At 42.7% G+C, this 17,441-nt stretch overlaps 1 protein-coding gene across 1 annotated transcript in view; it reads left to right on the top strand.

The window, feature by feature from the left end:
- VAT1L (vesicle amine transport 1 like) overlaps positions 1-17,186 on the top strand; it is a 46,600-nt gene extending 29,414 nt beyond the window's left edge. Inside the window, exons 8-9 of the mRNA XM_053399596.1 lie at positions 13,938-14,021; positions 16,797-17,186. Coding sequence (XP_053255571.1) covers positions 13,938-14,021; positions 16,797-16,898 — 186 coding nt within the window. The 3' untranslated portion in view covers positions 16,899-17,186. The remainder of the gene's footprint in view (positions 1-13,937; positions 14,022-16,796) is intronic.
- Positions 17,187-17,441: the final 255 nt, after the last annotated feature.

The raw sequence follows: 17,441 nt of genomic DNA, 5'->3' as shown, positions 1-17,441 counted from the left end.
AGTTTAAAATATCTGTAGTTACCTTCTGCAGAAGCTTTCCCTAGCCTTGAAGATTAAGAAATCAGTACATATTGATATTATTTTGTTATAGTTTTTATGCTTGATTTCTGTACAGCCTACACAGGACAAGCTACTGAAGACAGATATAGATATACATATAACGTGTAATATAGATATAGATATAGATATAACATATATATTGATCAACTTCTTCCTTGGAATATTGAGTTTTTCTAGCCAAAATTGGAAGCATGTCAACAAAAAATTGAATTGAATGCAAGAGCCATAAAACAAATCCATCGCAAACCCTGGGATCATTATAGTCTTGCTGATGATTCCAAGCTGTAACATGCTTTACAAATTCCCCGCTAGATCATGAGCAGTGAGTAGGCTTGATAAATGAGCTAGGCTGCAATCTCAAACAGATTGTATTTGCATACTTCTCAGGCTAGTGTCAAAATGACAGGATAGAAATCTACCAAATGTTAAATAAATGTTGCCAAACAAATGAGGAGGGACAGGGACGCTGCCATATAAGACTACCAACACAGCTTGTCTTAGCACTGTTTACATATTTAAAAGGAGATTGTTGCCCTACCCTGAATCCCCACTTGACATCATTGTTGCCACCATTGAGCAAATGCCCAATGCTAGTCATACTCTGAATAGACTCATTGAAATTAAGGAGATTAATAAATTAATTTACTCCCATTAGTCTACTCTGACTAAAACTTAAGTGCAACCCTGCATGTTGCGCTTACAGGGATAATTCTTTCAACACTAATAACTGCATCCACACCATACATTTAAAGCACTATTATACCACTTTAGGCAGTCATGGATTTCCCCCAAATAATCCTGGGAATTGTAGCTTGTTAAGAGTGCTGAAAGTTGTTAGGAGATCCCTACAGAGCTGAAATCCCTAGAATTCCCTGGAAAGAGAGGTGGGTTGTTGACCAAAGACGGTTAAAGTTGTGTAATAGTGCTTTAAATATATGGTGCAGATGTGGACTATGAATGCACATGCAGCGTCATTAAAAATAGGGATTGGAAGAGTGGTTGAAACAGCAGCGGCAGATATGGTGCAAAAAGTGAGTGGTGAATTTACATTTAAATCAAGCCAGAGGGACAACAGACTATGAATGGATTTTCTCAAATTAGTCAGAAGGTTTGCAAGCTAAGGGTGATTTTAAACACTGCTATCCACTATGACATTGGGTTCTTTCATTAGAGTTGCCACTGATACTTGAAAATCGACAGCCTTGCGTCCAGGTCTAGGTTGCAGGGTTGGGATTGCTTCCTGAAAAACATGATATGTGTTACAGGGGCCTTGAGTGGAAGGAGTTTCTCAAAATAAAGTGAAGACACTTTGCCCAAGGAGAGAGCTCTGCTTGTGCAAGGTTGCGATTGTGAGCAGTTCTCCCACTTCCTCAACATCTCCATGCCTCATTCCAGACTCCTCAGGCAGACGCACTGACCCTTTAGAGAAGATTTCCATGTGGTACATGGGACTCTGAAGAGAAAGGTACTGGAAATTCTCCCTCCACAAGTTCCCTTCACCTTGCCACAACTGTGACAACATTCACAGTTTCTGCTGAATGGGAGTCTCAGTCTCATTAGGTAACTAAGCAGGAGGAAATAGCTGCTGTTGATTTTGTGCAGGGGTCTGTCTTGTGCAGTGGTGCCTTTCAACCTACTAGGGGCATTCTTGTTACAGCCAACCAGCCATGCCTCCCCTTCAAACACTGATCACTCCAGTAGTGGTGAATGTAGTGGGATGACCCATCTGATACTGACACCAGTGCTGCTTAGCTGGATGAGTCTGGGCAGAGCTGCAAGGTCAGAGTTGCATGGGCGCATCCGTGGCAAAGCTTAATTGACAGCAGAAATCCCACTTGCTTGCCCAGTCCAAAGGACAGCCCCACTTGCCACGCTGAAGTTGTGCCCATCCCATTCCCATATAATGAGGCCCAAGGGGTTGTCTCCTTGTTGAATCATCTTGGCTTGCTTAGCTATACACAGCACTTGTTGTACTTTTGAACCTTCTTTTGCCTATGTGCAATGCTGATTTGAGCTTTAACGATTTTGGTGGAAATCATACTCCAAATTCAAGTTCTTCATCCTCCAGCGAAAGCCAGGGAAAACTGTTGTCTTGAGCAAGGACCAGGCAGAGTCCTATGCACAAATGCAGATTCCAGAGCACTAATACAGAGAAGGACACAGGGTTGTATCCAACTAGGTTCTACTCAGAGTAGTCCCACTGAAATTAATGGACCGAGGTTAGCAATGTCCATTAATTTCAATGGAAATACTCTGGGTAGAACTAACATTGGTTACAACCCAGGAAGCTCTTAGGCATGAAAGATACAGAACACGAGCAAGCATGGTCAAATACAGAGCTTTCAGGACCCTAGATAAGTCACTGAACTGATCATCCCGTCCAATCTCTTCTCTGCTCCAAGGATAGCCATCATGTGGCTTTGGACTACATCATATGCTTTGGACTACAACTCCCATTATCACTAGCCATGCTGTTGGGGTTGATGGGAGTTGTGGTTTAAAACATCTGGAGGGAACCACATTGGTGACCCTACAAACTGAACTCTTTTATATCTCCTGGCCCTGACAATCCCTGCTGAGCTTTGACCATCTCCAAGAGTGGAAAGTCCAGGCCTAGGTCCTGGACCTAAGCACCCCGTTAGGTAACAATTTCCAACTCGAACACTGCTTCTGTTGGTGATCAAAATCTGGGGAGCATGAAGTTTCTAATGAGGAGGGGCCTGGTAACCCTGTCAAGTCAAGCTCAGGCAGTGCTGTTCTGGGCAGACTGTGTGTCTTCATTCAGGGTCTTTGGTTTTCAAGGGCCCCTGGTTGTCAGCTTCTGGCTTACTTACAGGGTTTGATGCCAAATGCTGGTGCTGGCTGTTCCATGTCTGTGGCTGAGACTTGGCTGCTGGTCAACGTCCAAGTCAAATCAATTCCAGTGCTGCAAGCTGGTTGCCAGGCATCTTTTTGCCTGCTGGAACATGGACAAATATCACATCTATCAAATGGCAAGGAATAATTTTCTTCCATCAGTGGTAGTGGGGGTGGACTAATAACTATATTCATTTGCATTGATTACAGTAGTGGATATTAATTCAATATATCGGCTGCATCATCACAATAAAGTTTACACCATCAAGCCAAATGTTAAAAATAGAAAAGCAATTGCATTAATTAGAGCATTTCTTTTCCAAGGTGCACCTCATCTTAGAGCTGAATTAATATAATGCACTCTTCTGTCACTCCTGATATTTCCATGACAGCATTTCCTTTCTCATGCAAATGCATTTATGGATGGGAAAATGCCAGAGAGAGTGGTGCGCTGGCATCCTGTTTTGTCATTTGCCTTGCAGTACTTTACATTCTGCTTGTCATGATACCTCTATTGAGTAAACCTCTGGTGCTCAAGGTCTACTAATATGTTTAAATGGTAGATCAATGTTGTCTCTCTCTGCACAAGATAGTCATAATAAATTAAGCCTCTTTCAGAAGGCTGCCAGCTGAACTGCCCTATAAGTTTAGCATGTTGTGCTGGCAGAACTTTGATGAAGAAAGGAAGAGAAGGGCTAAACTAAGAAGAGGCAGAGAGCAAACCAACAAAAAAATCAGTTACAGAAATGAATCTTAGCATCTCCACAAAGAGCAAATTGTCTGCTAGATTCCAAGAAAGCGATACATGCACTTGGCTTGAAGCATCTGTAGCAATTAACAATAATGAGCTTCACTTCTAAATAAATGAGAACAGACCTGGGGGGAGATGCTTCTATCTAAACAGTCTGGCAAAGGCTGTGTTCCCTAAATAACCTTAAGTGAACTGACACATTCCAAATGATCAGAAGCCAGTTTTTAGTGATATCCCCTTTGAGAAGAGGATAAAGCCAGGATGGATGTACTCCTGTATAGAACGGTGCTGTGTGTAGATGAATGGTCAGTAGCTGGTTACCCCTGTACAAAGCCTGGCACTTTGGAGTGTCATCTAAGCTTCCCTGCACAGGAAAATGAGGGGGGTGGCTAAGCAACAACCATGGAAATAGGACTTGGCAACAGGTCATCTTGGAGTGAGAGTAAAGTTGCTTCAGGGCCTTGCCAAACCTGTAGCCAAAACTGAGTTAAGGACTCACCACACTGAGTCTGCAAGATGGCGCCCTGGTATGAAACAAGTCTGATCTTCTTTAACATATTTAGTCACCGATAGAGGTATAGTCTTATAGCAAGTGTAGAAGTGGAAATGTTAGCATCCTGATACAGGAGTTCTATATAGGATGGTACAACCCCAGAGACCCTGGGTCCCTCCCTAGCTCCAATGTACAGGTAACTCGCAGCTTACGTGCATTTAACTTGTGCGCGTTCAGCTTTACACGCTTTGTAGTAATAATTATAATGATAATAGTCCTAGACGTATTGTAATTCCTTTGGCTTCACTCTATTCATACCCAAGATATTTCCCTTCTCTCCCCAACCCCATATCCCTAAATTGCAGCATGCGAAGAAAAACACACTACCCTTTTTAACTGAAAATGCAGTTCCTTATGCCAGGTTGAAAAAAGCCTCACCTTCCAAAATATCATCTTTCTACATACCAGGTTACTCATTTCTCTCTCTGCCCCCCTTTCAAAGGGAATTCCAATGAGAGACAGGTGGTCCCATGGGTGCAAGCCACCTTAGGTCTGGGCTTGACTCACTTGTGGGTCCTGATTCATCAGCGAAGATCATGGTTGTGACTGAAAGACTGTAAACAAAACAGTGTCAGGAACTTTTTTTTAAAACATATTTATAGGCTAATGGGGAAACTTGAGAGTTTGCACTCCAATTGTGGGACTGTGCAGCTTCGTTTAAATAGCTAAAATTGGTCCCTGAGAGTCCAGGTTTGCCTTCACTAGCAGTTTTTGGTCCTTTTTAAAGAAAATTCTTCATTTCTGGCCTGTTTTTATATTGGCTACCATGGCAACAGACCATTCAGGGGGAAAGGCGTCCTTCTGTACTAAAAGAAAAAGCAAAGGAAAGTGTAGCTACTAGAGGCATTTGCTGTGCAGGGCCAACCCAAGCCTTTTTGCTGCCTGAGGCAATGATAGCACATGCCTCATTCCATGTACAAACCCAACCAAATAGGCAGCTAAATCTTACTAGGGTGTGACAGTGCCCTCCACTGCTCCTGAGAGCAGCAGCCTAGTTTAGGAGCCATTCTATATGGCACACACAGCTCTGCCCCCTATCACTTACCTCAGTATCTGCTGCCTGAAGCAGTCGTCTTAGTCTACCTAATGGTAGGGCCAGCCCTGTTGATGTGGACAGGGCACCTAAAAACAAACATACTTCATTGTAAAGGCAAAAAAATGACACAGCTGTCTTTTTAGCCCCTCCTGGTGTTGTACAGCTTTAGAATACAAATGTGGAAAGTATCCTATGCCCCCAAAGACCCTATTTCCCAGGATGTGCCTGGTAAATATCTGGTCCTATTTTGCAACCGTTTTGTAAGCTTCTTCAAGGATGACTTGTTACGTTTAAAATGTTGCATGCCTAGAGGTTATCCAATTTAGGGTTCCTTCAATCTCTGGGTGGCACACTAGTAAAGAAGAAATAATAGCCATTTCTTACCAGCTTCTCTCCAGGCTAGTTTATACACAGTCTTGCACACCTCTCTATCCTTCATCCAGTCAAGCACGAAGCATTGTCAGAGTTCAAGGACACATTGCAGTCTGGCAAGAACACTCAAGGAAGACAAGAAGCAATGTCAGTGCAGGGTGAAGCCTGGGGATAGAGGTTGGGGTTGGGGTGTGGCATTAGGAGAGTCCTAGGGCTGAATAGAGAGACCCAGAGACTTGCATTTGGACCCAAGATGAGGTTCCCTACCCATGTTTAATGTGGCATTCACATGAAGGACTAGTCTAGTCCTTAGTAAAGGGTAGGTGCAGCTTTACTTTACTATGCATGCATATAAATGCATTTTAGTCCAGCACTCTGTCATCCAGTCGCCAATCAGATGCTTGAGACTGACCCAGAAACTCCAGTGGGTGCAGAATGCTGCAGCGAGACTCCTTATGGGGTCCTTGCCACGGGATCACATTCACCCAGTGCTATACCAGCTGCACTGGCTCCTGGTAGAGTACAGGATCAGGTTTAAGGTGCTGGTTTAAACCTTCGAAGCCCTATACGGCCTAGGACCCTCTTACCTATGGGACCACCTCTCCTGGTATGTCCCACGGAGGACCTTACAGTCTTCAAACAAAAACATCTTGGAGGTTCCGGGCCACAGGGAGGTTAGGCTGGCCTCAACCAGAGCCAGGGCCTTTTTGGTTGTGGCTCCGATCTGGTGGAATGCTCTGTCACAAGACACTAGGGCCCTGCGGGACTTGACATCTTTCCACAGGACCTGCAAGACAGAGCTGTTCCACCAGGCCTTTGGCCAAGGCACAGCCTGACCCCCTCCTTTGGTAATCCTCATAGAACTCTAGCCCAATGGTTGCCATTAATTTGAATTGATTTTAGAAAGCTGTATTACTTTTACTGTTGTTAGCCACCCTGAGCCCGGCTTCGGCTGGGGAGGGTGGGATATATATAAATTATTATTATTATTATTTATTAGAAGCCCACAAGCAGGACATGAGTGCAGCAATGCTCTCCTTGCTTGCAATTCCCAGAAGGTATGCAGAGACATACTGCCTCTGACCGTGGAGGTGGAACATAGCCACTAATAGCCTTATCATTAATTAATTTGTCTAATCCTCTCTCAAAGCCTTCCAAGTCAGTGGTCATCACTTCTCACACTCTCCTTTAGGTTGCAAGCCTGCAACAGGACCCTTGGCCTTTTAAACATTCTATGTAGTTCCTTGTGATGTCAAGTGTTTGTGATTTATTTATTTTAAACTCTAAACCATCATGCCCCTCATCTGGACTGAGGAATGCCCTAAGCACCTGTATTTTACTAAGTTAACATTGTAGCTCCGATAAGCCAGACAAATCAACAGTGATAATGAAAACCATTAAGGGTGATGGCTCCACTGAAAGGTTACAATATTGCAAGTGTTGCTTAAGAGCTATCCGTGCTAAAATATGCCATATCTGTAGATGCCTGGCATTGAACCTGCGACCTTCCACGTGCAAGTAGATGCACTACCACTGAGCTACGTACCTTCCCACCTTTGCCTGGAGCACCTTTACATGCAGAGCCCCGCTTTATATGCACCCAATGTGCAGTCACCAGAGGCAGGGGAGAATGGTGGTTAGTGATCCCACTCTCCTATGTGTGTTCAGTGAATGCATAGGAGCTGCGAATATACCCTATGGTGACTGATAGTGCACCTCTGAATGCAAAATAGACACATTTTTGTATGGATTTATCCTGTCATAAATCTGGGCAAGATCTGCATCAGTTACCTCTGCCACTTGTGTTGCCAAAGTAACTCTGACGCTAAAAGCTTGTATTTGTAGACCACATGACCTGTAACCATGGAGATCTCATCCCTGTGATTCGTCACAACGTGATTTAGCTGCTTGTTCCTTAGCAGCACCGGGGAAAGGCAGATGGGGAAAGGAATTAATTAGAGATGGGGAATTTATCTTTTTGCAATGTAACTGACCAGTGGCTTAAATCTGTCCTCCAACGATGCTCAACTTGTATTAGTAGAAAAAGCTACCCACAATCCATCAAGGTTCTATAACAGAAACAGCATGAGCTAGGGACTGGAGGATACTGCTAATATCCTGTTGGGGTATGTTAAACATGACAAGGGTTTGACCTAGGAATACGTGAAACTCCATTTAGAAATGTCCTCTGTGATGCTTTACATACAGCTATGGAGCATGCCAGGGGCAAGAAGCACTGGGAAAACCACTGCAGAGGTGAGGGGCAAGGAACACTGGGAAATTAGCAGTGTGTTTGTTTATTTATAGTGCCATCACCACAGTACTTCAGAGCTCAAGAAAGCAGCTCCTTGCCAAAAGGAGCTTACCATCTAAGAATTGGTATGGGAAAAACAATATGAGAAAGAAGGCAGGGGAAAATAAGGAAGCAATAGGTATTTGTTTCAACCTGTCTGTTGAGCATTCATTCTGATTTTGTTGCAGGAAGGTTAGATGTCATTGCATCAAAACGAGCAGTATCCTACACTTTTCAATGCATTCTCCCATCACTTTCCTTATCACAAAAAGTCCCATCATTTGGGGAAGCAAGTTTGTTGCACATGACCTCCCAATCCACTATCATTGAGCAACCTGGATTTGCCGTCAATTGGTTGAATCCCACCCCAAAACAATGCCCTCAGCCTGGAAGCAGCCTCAGTTGCCCATGCTTAGGCTTCTCGACTGGCTGGATCACAATAAGGCATGAGAAATGGGCGATTGTGCAAAGGCTTTGTGGGTTTTGAAGAGGGATGTGAAGGAGGCAGTTCCAAGCATGCAATAGCAAAGGAGTAAAATCAGAGCCTTTTGAAGAAGTAGGAATCCTTCAGATGGTAGAGGGTGGTGGAGCTGGAGCAGCAAAGATCATGAGACAGATGCCAGAGAAGGGAGGAGAGAATGAAGACCTCTCTTTCCCTTTCTCCATTCCCCTGTTGCTAATGATACACCAGCAGCGAAGGTATGTGGGTGAGAAAAGGCAGGAGAAGAAGCAGGAAGCTGGATGCTCCCAGGCAGGACCAGAAGAATGCTTGCTTTCCCCCCTCTTCCCTCCAGCCTTTTTTCTTGTGGGTCATGTAGTTTAGACAGGCAGGAACTCTCTTGTTTTAACATATGGTATATAAACCTCTTTGGGAGTCTTTTTGGCTAAAAAGCAGGGTACAAATGCAATAAGTAAATAAATAGCTATCTCCAACAACTGCAGAGATGGAGGCTGAGGGATAGGGGCTTACCTAGTGTGGTTGTGGCAAATAGCTCATACTCTCTGCTGCTACACTGCCACCAGACAGGTAGTGTGGTGCAGTGGTTAGTGTCAGTCTAGGCTGGGTTCAGATCTCCACAATGCTTACTGGGTGACTTTGGGTTCAGTCACCCTATCTCTGCCAAAAGTACTACATAGGGTGACTGCAAAGATAAAAGTTAGCAGTGGTGGTAATAAAAGTTAGGGAAATTGTGGAATAAAAATGCAGTAAATAGTACTTACTCTCTTATATCAGGTTCTGCATTTTCTGCTCACACAGAAGCCAAATAGCCATTGATTATTATGCAGCAGTTCATCAGGAGTAGGCGAATTCCCTACAGTGCACATTTCTTAGATCCAGCAGAGCAAGAAAAGGAGGTCCGTATCTCCATGTCTGCAGAATACAACGGTGGAGAAAATTTTAAACAGCACAGTAGATAATGTTGCATTAAACGCAGGTGTCAGCATTGGTTTTAAAATGCAACCAGCTCTGGAGATACAAAAGCAACCAGTATTGCTGGAACAGGGCCTAATGACCAGATGTTACATTATATGTGAGACTACCATGTTATCCACCAGTTTGGGTGAAATGCTTCTTTCTTCCCTTTGGTATGATGTGATGCAGTAATAATAATAATAATAATAATAATAATAATAATAATAATATATCTTTATTGTCATAAAGATATTGTCAGTAATGATTCATTCGGTGTTGTGGCTGTGTTTTCTGCTACATTTGACTATGAGTTTCTTTCCATACGCCTCTGAAGATCTATAAAACCATGCATGATTGTTTGTGTTTAGTCTTTACTAAAAAGCAGCTACAGAGGGAGGGAGCTATCTGAGTAAGCGTTGGTGGAGGGCATTGATCCAGTTACTGTCAGTGAGCTACAAAGCAGAAGGCATGCAGACACAATATAGGTGCCTGTATCTTTCCCCCTCGATGACTAGTACCAAGACTTTCCAGGTGAGCAGTTGGCTGGGGGACCATGGAAAAGATTGGCAACTCTTGCCACCTCTATATCATGGCCTTGATCTAACTCATGGTCAGAATACAGCCTGACAAAGACCCCTATGTAGATCTATTATGAAGAAGAGGCAAGGACCCCACAGAGAATCCCAGTACAACTGGGACCTAGAAAGGCCCATTATACTCCTTAGGCAGCCCAAAATACCTAGCAACAATGGAAGCTGCTCTATATTGAGTCAGACTACTGGCCCATCTATCTCAGTATTGTCTACACCAGAGGTGGGGGAACTTTGGCCCTCTAGATATTGTTGTGTTGTTGGACTGCAACTCCCATCGTCCTTGACCATTAGCACGCTGCCTGGGTCTGATGGGAGTTGGGACCTACCAACATTTGAAGGGCCACATGTTCCCCATCTGTGGTCTACACTCACTGGCAGTGGCAATCCGTGATTTCAGATAGGTTATGTTCCCAGCTCTATCTGCAGATGCTGAGGATTGAATGCTTCCTCTGTGGATCCACATCCTTAACACAATGGTATTATGGACATAAACTTCACAAACTGCTCTTCCCTTTTCCCGCTTCTATATGCAGCATATAAACCAGCTGTAAGAAATGCAGGCAATGCCTCCAATTGTAATGTGGCATGTGAACCAGTCTTGAGAGGGCAGTACTTTGCAAACTGAGAAATGAAACACAAGGCAATTAAGTGTTATTGTATCCCACTTGAGTCAGAACTCTTTAAACATTTACTCGGTGCATATGGGGGCTGGTAAATTGTTTCAGTTAGACACTAATGACTTCGTGCTTTTAGATAAATTCCAAATTAGCCTGAAGATTGGAAATGGTGGATGGGAGTCTCAGCAGTCTTTATTCAGCTGAGCAATAGGGGTGGCAAAGTACACTGGGGGAAAGAAAAGGGTTGGACTGGAAGGATTCACCAAGCTGCTTTCTGTTCTTGAGTCCAGACCAGCTTCATTTTACTGGCACCTTCATTGCTTATCTCATTGCTGATTTGTTCCTTCTGGACCACTTATCCCCACTTGGCCTTGAAGCTCACTGGGTGACCTCGGGCCAGTCACTGCCTCTCAGCCAAAGTGACATCACAGGCTTGTTGTGGGGATTAAATGAGGAGGGAAGAAACCATGTTCTTGGAAGAAAAAAATGGGATATAAATGCAATAAACATATAAAATAAATAATTTATACAGTTATTTCATAAAAAACAAACAAACCTCAAAGTGGTTAAAAATAGCTAACTAACACACCTTTTAGCAACTGGTATTGTGTTCACAAGGTCTAAAAGCATGAAGGGGGGCAGGCATATGCCTGCAACCCCCAGCCCTACACAGATATGCCAGGGATTGAAATTGGGGCCTTTGGCATACAAAGCAGCTTCCCTTCCACTGAGCTGTAGCCGTTAAGTAGGGTGGTCTGCTGTAAAAGAGGACAAGGTCCTTGCAATTTTAAGTTGTGTAAAGAAATAAATAAGTTGTAACAGAAGCAAGAGCAAGGAGCCTGCACAGCAGAGGGTACAGCAATGCTTTGCACCAAATATTTTTATACCTTTTCAGTATTTTTATTTGGCATATATGTTGCTCACAGTCAAGAGAAAGGCAGGGGGAGTCAACATGGTGCCCTTCAATGGCCTGGAATGACTAGATTTTCTGTCAAAAAGCAGCTGAAGTTCCCTTGGAGTAAAGTAACCACAATGAACACTGCTTTTTAAAATAGAGAAACAGAGAAAGAATACTGGATATATCCAAAAGTGGATCTTTAAACCTGGCTAATTCTCTTGCTGCTCTGTACAACAAAACTGTTTTTCTGTCCCCTAGAAATCTGATACAAGTCCATCTATGCATACAATTTCTTTTTTACAGTTCTCTCCTAACTCCCTCCATCTGCATTCAATACACAGAGCAGCCTTATTTTTATATATTAAAAATTGGAATCATATTGTTTTCTTTCCCAGCAGCTGTTGCTCAAATTATGGAAAATTTGCCTATAAGCACACCTTGAGCTTTCCCCCAGAGGGTTAAACCTGATACTGTGTATGAGAGAAAAATGCAAGGGAAGCTTATTTCCTTCCACTGAGCATGAGATATGGGCATGCAGCAACTACTTTAATCACCATTTTTTGGCTGCCAGCCCAAAACCACATATTTGTGAGTAGTCCATTACTTTTCTTTTTCTTTTGGCAAAGAAATAGATTCAGGATTTGGGTGATAAGTCTCACCTAGTAGTTTAACATGCTTGCTCAGTCATTCAGATCTGGAACTATTTCCAGCTTTGGTACAGCAAACCCTTATAGTTTGCTAAGAAATTCTAAATGGCTTTATTTGCTGTCAAAAAGCTTGCAAAATAAGTGATTGGCAAGGATCCCTTGCTAAAGTATTAGTGGTCCAGTGAGGATGTGGTGTAGCAGCCACACCACAGTTTAGTATGAGGCGAATGAGTGAGACATGAACTTGTACACTCCATTCCTGGCATAGCTGCAAGAAGAATTTTTTTTACTTCCAGTTTCCATTTACCACATCTTACATTATTTGTACCCAACAAACTGTGGTTAATCTTAACACTGGTTTGTTTGAAACAAGCAAACTTCAAACCATGGGTTAGGAAGGTGGCTCGTTTTAGCAATTGGGATTCTCTTAAGGGAGGGTCCCACTTGTGTGGGGGGCTTGAAGGACCCCTCCCCCATACCCTAAGAGCTGGGCTATGCCCGGCTCTTTCTTCTATTGGTCCCGCAATCGCGCCACCTCTAGGCAGCCAATCAGGCTGCTTGGCGCGATCATGAGGGATATAAATCAGCAGTGGGACGCGTCACGCTCACTTGCTTCCCACCGCCGAAGACCCGCCCTCCCGCCCTCTTCTACGTCGGTGGCCTGACCTTGCTTGGGACTTTGGTTGGTCGCCTGTTTTGCGGCAGGGGGCTGATAGGAATTTTTCCACTTGGCAAATTGGCACTGGTCATTTGGTTTTCGCCTACCTCCCAGCAATTGTCACAACTTTGTAAGGTTTGGCTGTTAAGCATTGACTCTGTGAGGGATGTGGGAGGGGAGGTGCGGCCATCACCAGCCCCTCCATGAAAAAGAGTATTCCATTAAAGGGCTCCAGGGCCCTTGGATCTCGTCCAAAGTCCACTTAGGGGCTAGGGCCATGCCAGGACCACGGGAACATTGGGGTGTGCTTCCGTTGATCTACATCGATGTAGCTCCCTCATTGGGTTACAATTCTAGACTCCCTGTGAGGCGGGCAGGAGTCAATTATAGTTCATCAGTGCCTAAGCAAATACCGCTCACGTTGTGTAATTCAATAAAGTTGTGGCCTAAATTTTGCCCAGCAACCTTAATCTTAAATATGTATCTGTGTGAATTCTTTTATGGGGGGGGGTGTCCTGGGGCCCTCGATACGCAAACCATGTTTAAGTTTATGATATTGTGTATTGTATATTTTTCTGTGCTGTAAGTTGCTTGGAGACCTTCAGGTGACAAGCAACTAATAAGTTTAAGAAATAACTAAAATAAATTTAGTGAGGTACTTTTCAAAAGCTTTTTGTTATTCTTAAGTACACAGTACACATGCTGCTTTTGCTTCAGCGAGACTTGTTCTATATGCTTGGTAATTCTATCTTAAATCATACTTTCCACCAATTTCCCCAGAACATACATTAAGCTAACCAGTCTGTAATTTCCCAGATCCCCACTGGATCTCTTTTTTAAAAAATAGTTTTATGGCCCTCAGAAATAGAGACTTATATTAGGTAGGAGTTGTGTATTTTCATGATAAGATTAGCAATTTCACATTTGAGGATTGTAGTCTTAATATTCAATATTCTCTTTTAACACTTGGTTGAATGGGTTCATTTTTATTATCACTAATGTACTGCACACCTTTCTCATCCAATTTTTGGTACTTCAACATGTTCTCATTGGGCTAAAGATTCAAGTTCATTTGTATTTGCGTCATGAAATATGCTTGCATTCAAAGGTGAACTGTTTTTTGTTTGTTTGTTTGTTTGTTTATGTGCATCACAAAGGGGATGTAACTTGGGCATTTGTTACCTTATAGGTGAAAGAAGCAATGCAAAGAATCCATGACAGAGGCAACATAGGAAAATTAATTTTGGATGTGGAGAAAACACCAACTCCATTGGTAAGTGAAAATAAGTTTTAGGCAGTGGTGACTAATTTCTTTTTTGGACACATGGTCACATTCACTATTGTTGAACCCTCTCGGGGGGGGGCACATTGCAGCAGTGGGTGTTGCCCAAAATGGGCATGGCTCCCTATTTGTGGAATGCTCTCTTGACCAATTCTGTGCCTGGTTCCATGAGATTTTGTCATCTCTTAACAATGCATTTAGAGGGTTGGACAGCATCCATTTCTCCACCCATTTCTGGGAGGGGGGTTCTTATATAAAAAAAAGTCCTTTCAATTGTTCCAAATGGAAGGCAAATTAGAGCTTGCATAAGTTTCTTTCTGGCTTTGGGTGTATTGGGAGAATGGGAAGTGTTGGATCAGTTCCTTTCCCTACACTGTTGCCCCTACATGCCCCCTTTTCAGTCTTACTGGCATCAAAACTCTGACAATCAGCAGGACAAGGGCCATAGAAGTTTCTGCTGCTACAGGAAAGTGTCATCCAACATCTGATCTCCTTCTCCAAAGCCAGAATTCTTTCTCTGCCCTTGGCGTGGAAGATCTCATGATCCATATAGCCCTGGGACATCCTCCCAGGGAACATAGAATTGCAAAGTTACACTGGATTAACAAGAAAGGAACAGTCATTGGCAAACAGCCTTCACTTTAATTAATCACATTCATGAAATCTACACATTTTTACATCAACACAGACCCCACAAGACTACTGTGTATATGAAGGGCATTTATTAGCAAACTTTACATGTATTTTCCTAAGGGACTGTATTTTACTTTTCTAATTTCATCAATGCCCTGCTCATTTTTTCTTGGTTGCTATATAGGACATATTTCATTGTGGTGAAAGAGGATTCTACACATAATTCATTCACTGGTTCCATTTCTTTTTATGGCCTAAGAACTAAATTTCGGAACAGTTTGCTTTCCATAACAAAAGTCTGAACTCTTGCTTTTTAATAGATAATTTGGACACAATGCTTAATTCATTTATGGAACTTATTGCTGCAAGATGTAGTGATGGCCACTGACTTTGGTGGCTTTTAAAAAAGGATTAGGCAAATTAATGTAGGAAAATAGATGCATAAATAAATTGTAGGGTGCCTCTAAACTGTCAGTATTTTGCGGGAGTTATGCAAATGTATACCAGAACATCCAGTTTATTCAGCTTAAATGGATTAAAGTGCTCTGTTTCCCTAGCACAACAAATCTACTTGTTAAAAGAATCCAACTTTTTGCAGTTTGGAAAGTGATGTAGAGAATACACTTAAAAGCTTGCAATGGATGAATGACTAACATCCTGCAAAAAAATAATAATGAATGCTCAGTAAAGACTGGATATAATTAACCTTCACATCAGTTTTGCGCCAGAAAATCAGGACGAATGCTCATTAAAAGTACGGTAGGTCATCTGAAGTTGCCCCAAGCCATAATGGAAGTTATCTCCACTCTTAGAGACAGTATGCCATTGAGTACCAGTTGCTGAAGGCAAAACAGCATGGGAAGGCTGTTGCTTTCAAGCTCCACTGGTGATTAAGTGATAACACATGTCCTCAAACCCTTGGTGAGTTAGGGACTTCCCCTGCATGCGAAGTCAGGCTCTGGTGGATTGAGCAGATGAGAACAATAGTGGGTCCAATTGTCAATAAGGCAGTTTCTGCACATCAGTTAGCCTAATAAAGTTATTGACATAATATGGATTTGGAGCTGTATTCAAATTTTAATTTTACTCAGAGCAAAACAATTGAAATTCATGGCCATGACTAGGGATGGGACATGTTGCTTTTCTTAACTCAGTTTGCATTTGCAGTTTTTATCAGTTGCTCAGTCCATGATGACACTGATCTCCTTACTCCTTACTGCAGTACATGGGTACCTTGGTTTAAGAACAGCCCTATTTACGAAGTATTTGGTTTACGAACTCCACAAAACCAGAAGTAGTGTCCCGGTTTGTGAACTTTACCTCAGTCTAAGAATGGAAGCTGAATGGTGGAAGGGCACCGACAGTGGGAGGCCTCATTAGGGAAAGCATGCCTCGGTTTAAGAATGGTTTCAGTTTAAGAACGGACTTCCGGAATGGATTAAGTTCGTAAACCGAGGTACCACTGTATGGGCTTGTTGTGCAGCCTTAAATGTCAACAGTGAACTTGGTTCTGATGTCAATCTTTATCATTCTAGCCAAAAGAAATGTGAGCTGCAAATGCAAATCACCTGCCCCCAGGGCACACAAGAAGGACATCTGTCCTTTGGGCCACTTCCCAGTGTGATCCTTTCTTTGCCTCACAGTAGGATCGTGTATTTGAATACAATACCATTGAACTCAGTGAAACTTACTTTTGAGTAAACGTACATAAGATACGCTTTTGACTCTGATCCCTTGAGGCAAAAGCTTGGGGTAAAAGGTTCATTCTGGATAATCAGTATCACAGGACATTTGCAAGATCTCTGTTTGTGAACATGCATTCTTTTTTCTTTAATGGCTTTGAGATCACTTTTTGTGAACTTCAGCCCCTAGGCATAACTAACTTTGATCCATCAATTTTAATAACTCTACTATGAGTAGAACTAACATTGTATGTGTGCGACCTTTAATTTTTTTAAAATGTTGTCTTATGGGCCAACTCTGCTATCCTTGGCATTTTTTCTTGACTCATTGCATAGAATCATAGGATCATAGAGTTGGAAGGGACCAACCCCCTGCCAAGCAGGAATCTCAACTAAAGTATCCATGGCAGGTGGCCACCCAACCTCTTGGTTTCCTTTGTTTTGTTCATAGATGGCCAATGACAGTACAGAAACCAGTGAAGCTGGCGAAGAGGAAGAAGACCACGAGGGGGACAATGAGAATAAAGAACGTATGCCATTCATCCAACAATAGCTATGAGTGGAGGGAATGAAAGCGGGAAGAATTGATAGAGCAAAAGAAGGGAAGATGACTGGGAGGTCCATTTTGTGCACCAGTGAACAAATGCTCTAGTACAGTGTGTGTTGTTCTTTTTTTGTCTGCAGTCAGCTGAGCTATAAGCTGTTGATCATTGATGTTTTGAAACTCAAGTGCCATTCCCACCCAGTCCAGTATTATAACATTCCATCACATGCCACCCAGTTTGCCTGTTGAGTTCCTGTCTGAAGCCTTATTAGCATCCACAGTAAACTGAAATGTGAACCTCTTCTCTTGTGGTTTCAGAAAGGCATGTTTTCAAGCCAGTTTTAGAAGGGTGATTTCTGGTTGGCTTCTTCTTAAACTTCACCTATTCCATTGGCCAGTGAAATGATTATAAAAACATTTATAATCATTTATTTCAGTGGGTGAGCTCACTCACCCACCTGCTTAAGGATAATTCTGTGGTGGACAAAACGGGTATGTGTACTCCTTTCAGCACTGCATATTAGGCATTATGAGAGAAGGCTGAGTAGGCTT

Source organism: Podarcis raffonei, chromosome 8 (genome assembly GCF_027172205.1).
Source record: "Podarcis raffonei isolate rPodRaf1 chromosome 8, rPodRaf1.pri, whole genome shotgun sequence".
Lineage (NCBI taxonomy): Eukaryota > Metazoa > Chordata > Lepidosauria > Squamata > Lacertidae > Podarcis > Podarcis raffonei.
This window is presented reverse-complemented; position numbering and strand designations above follow the sequence as displayed.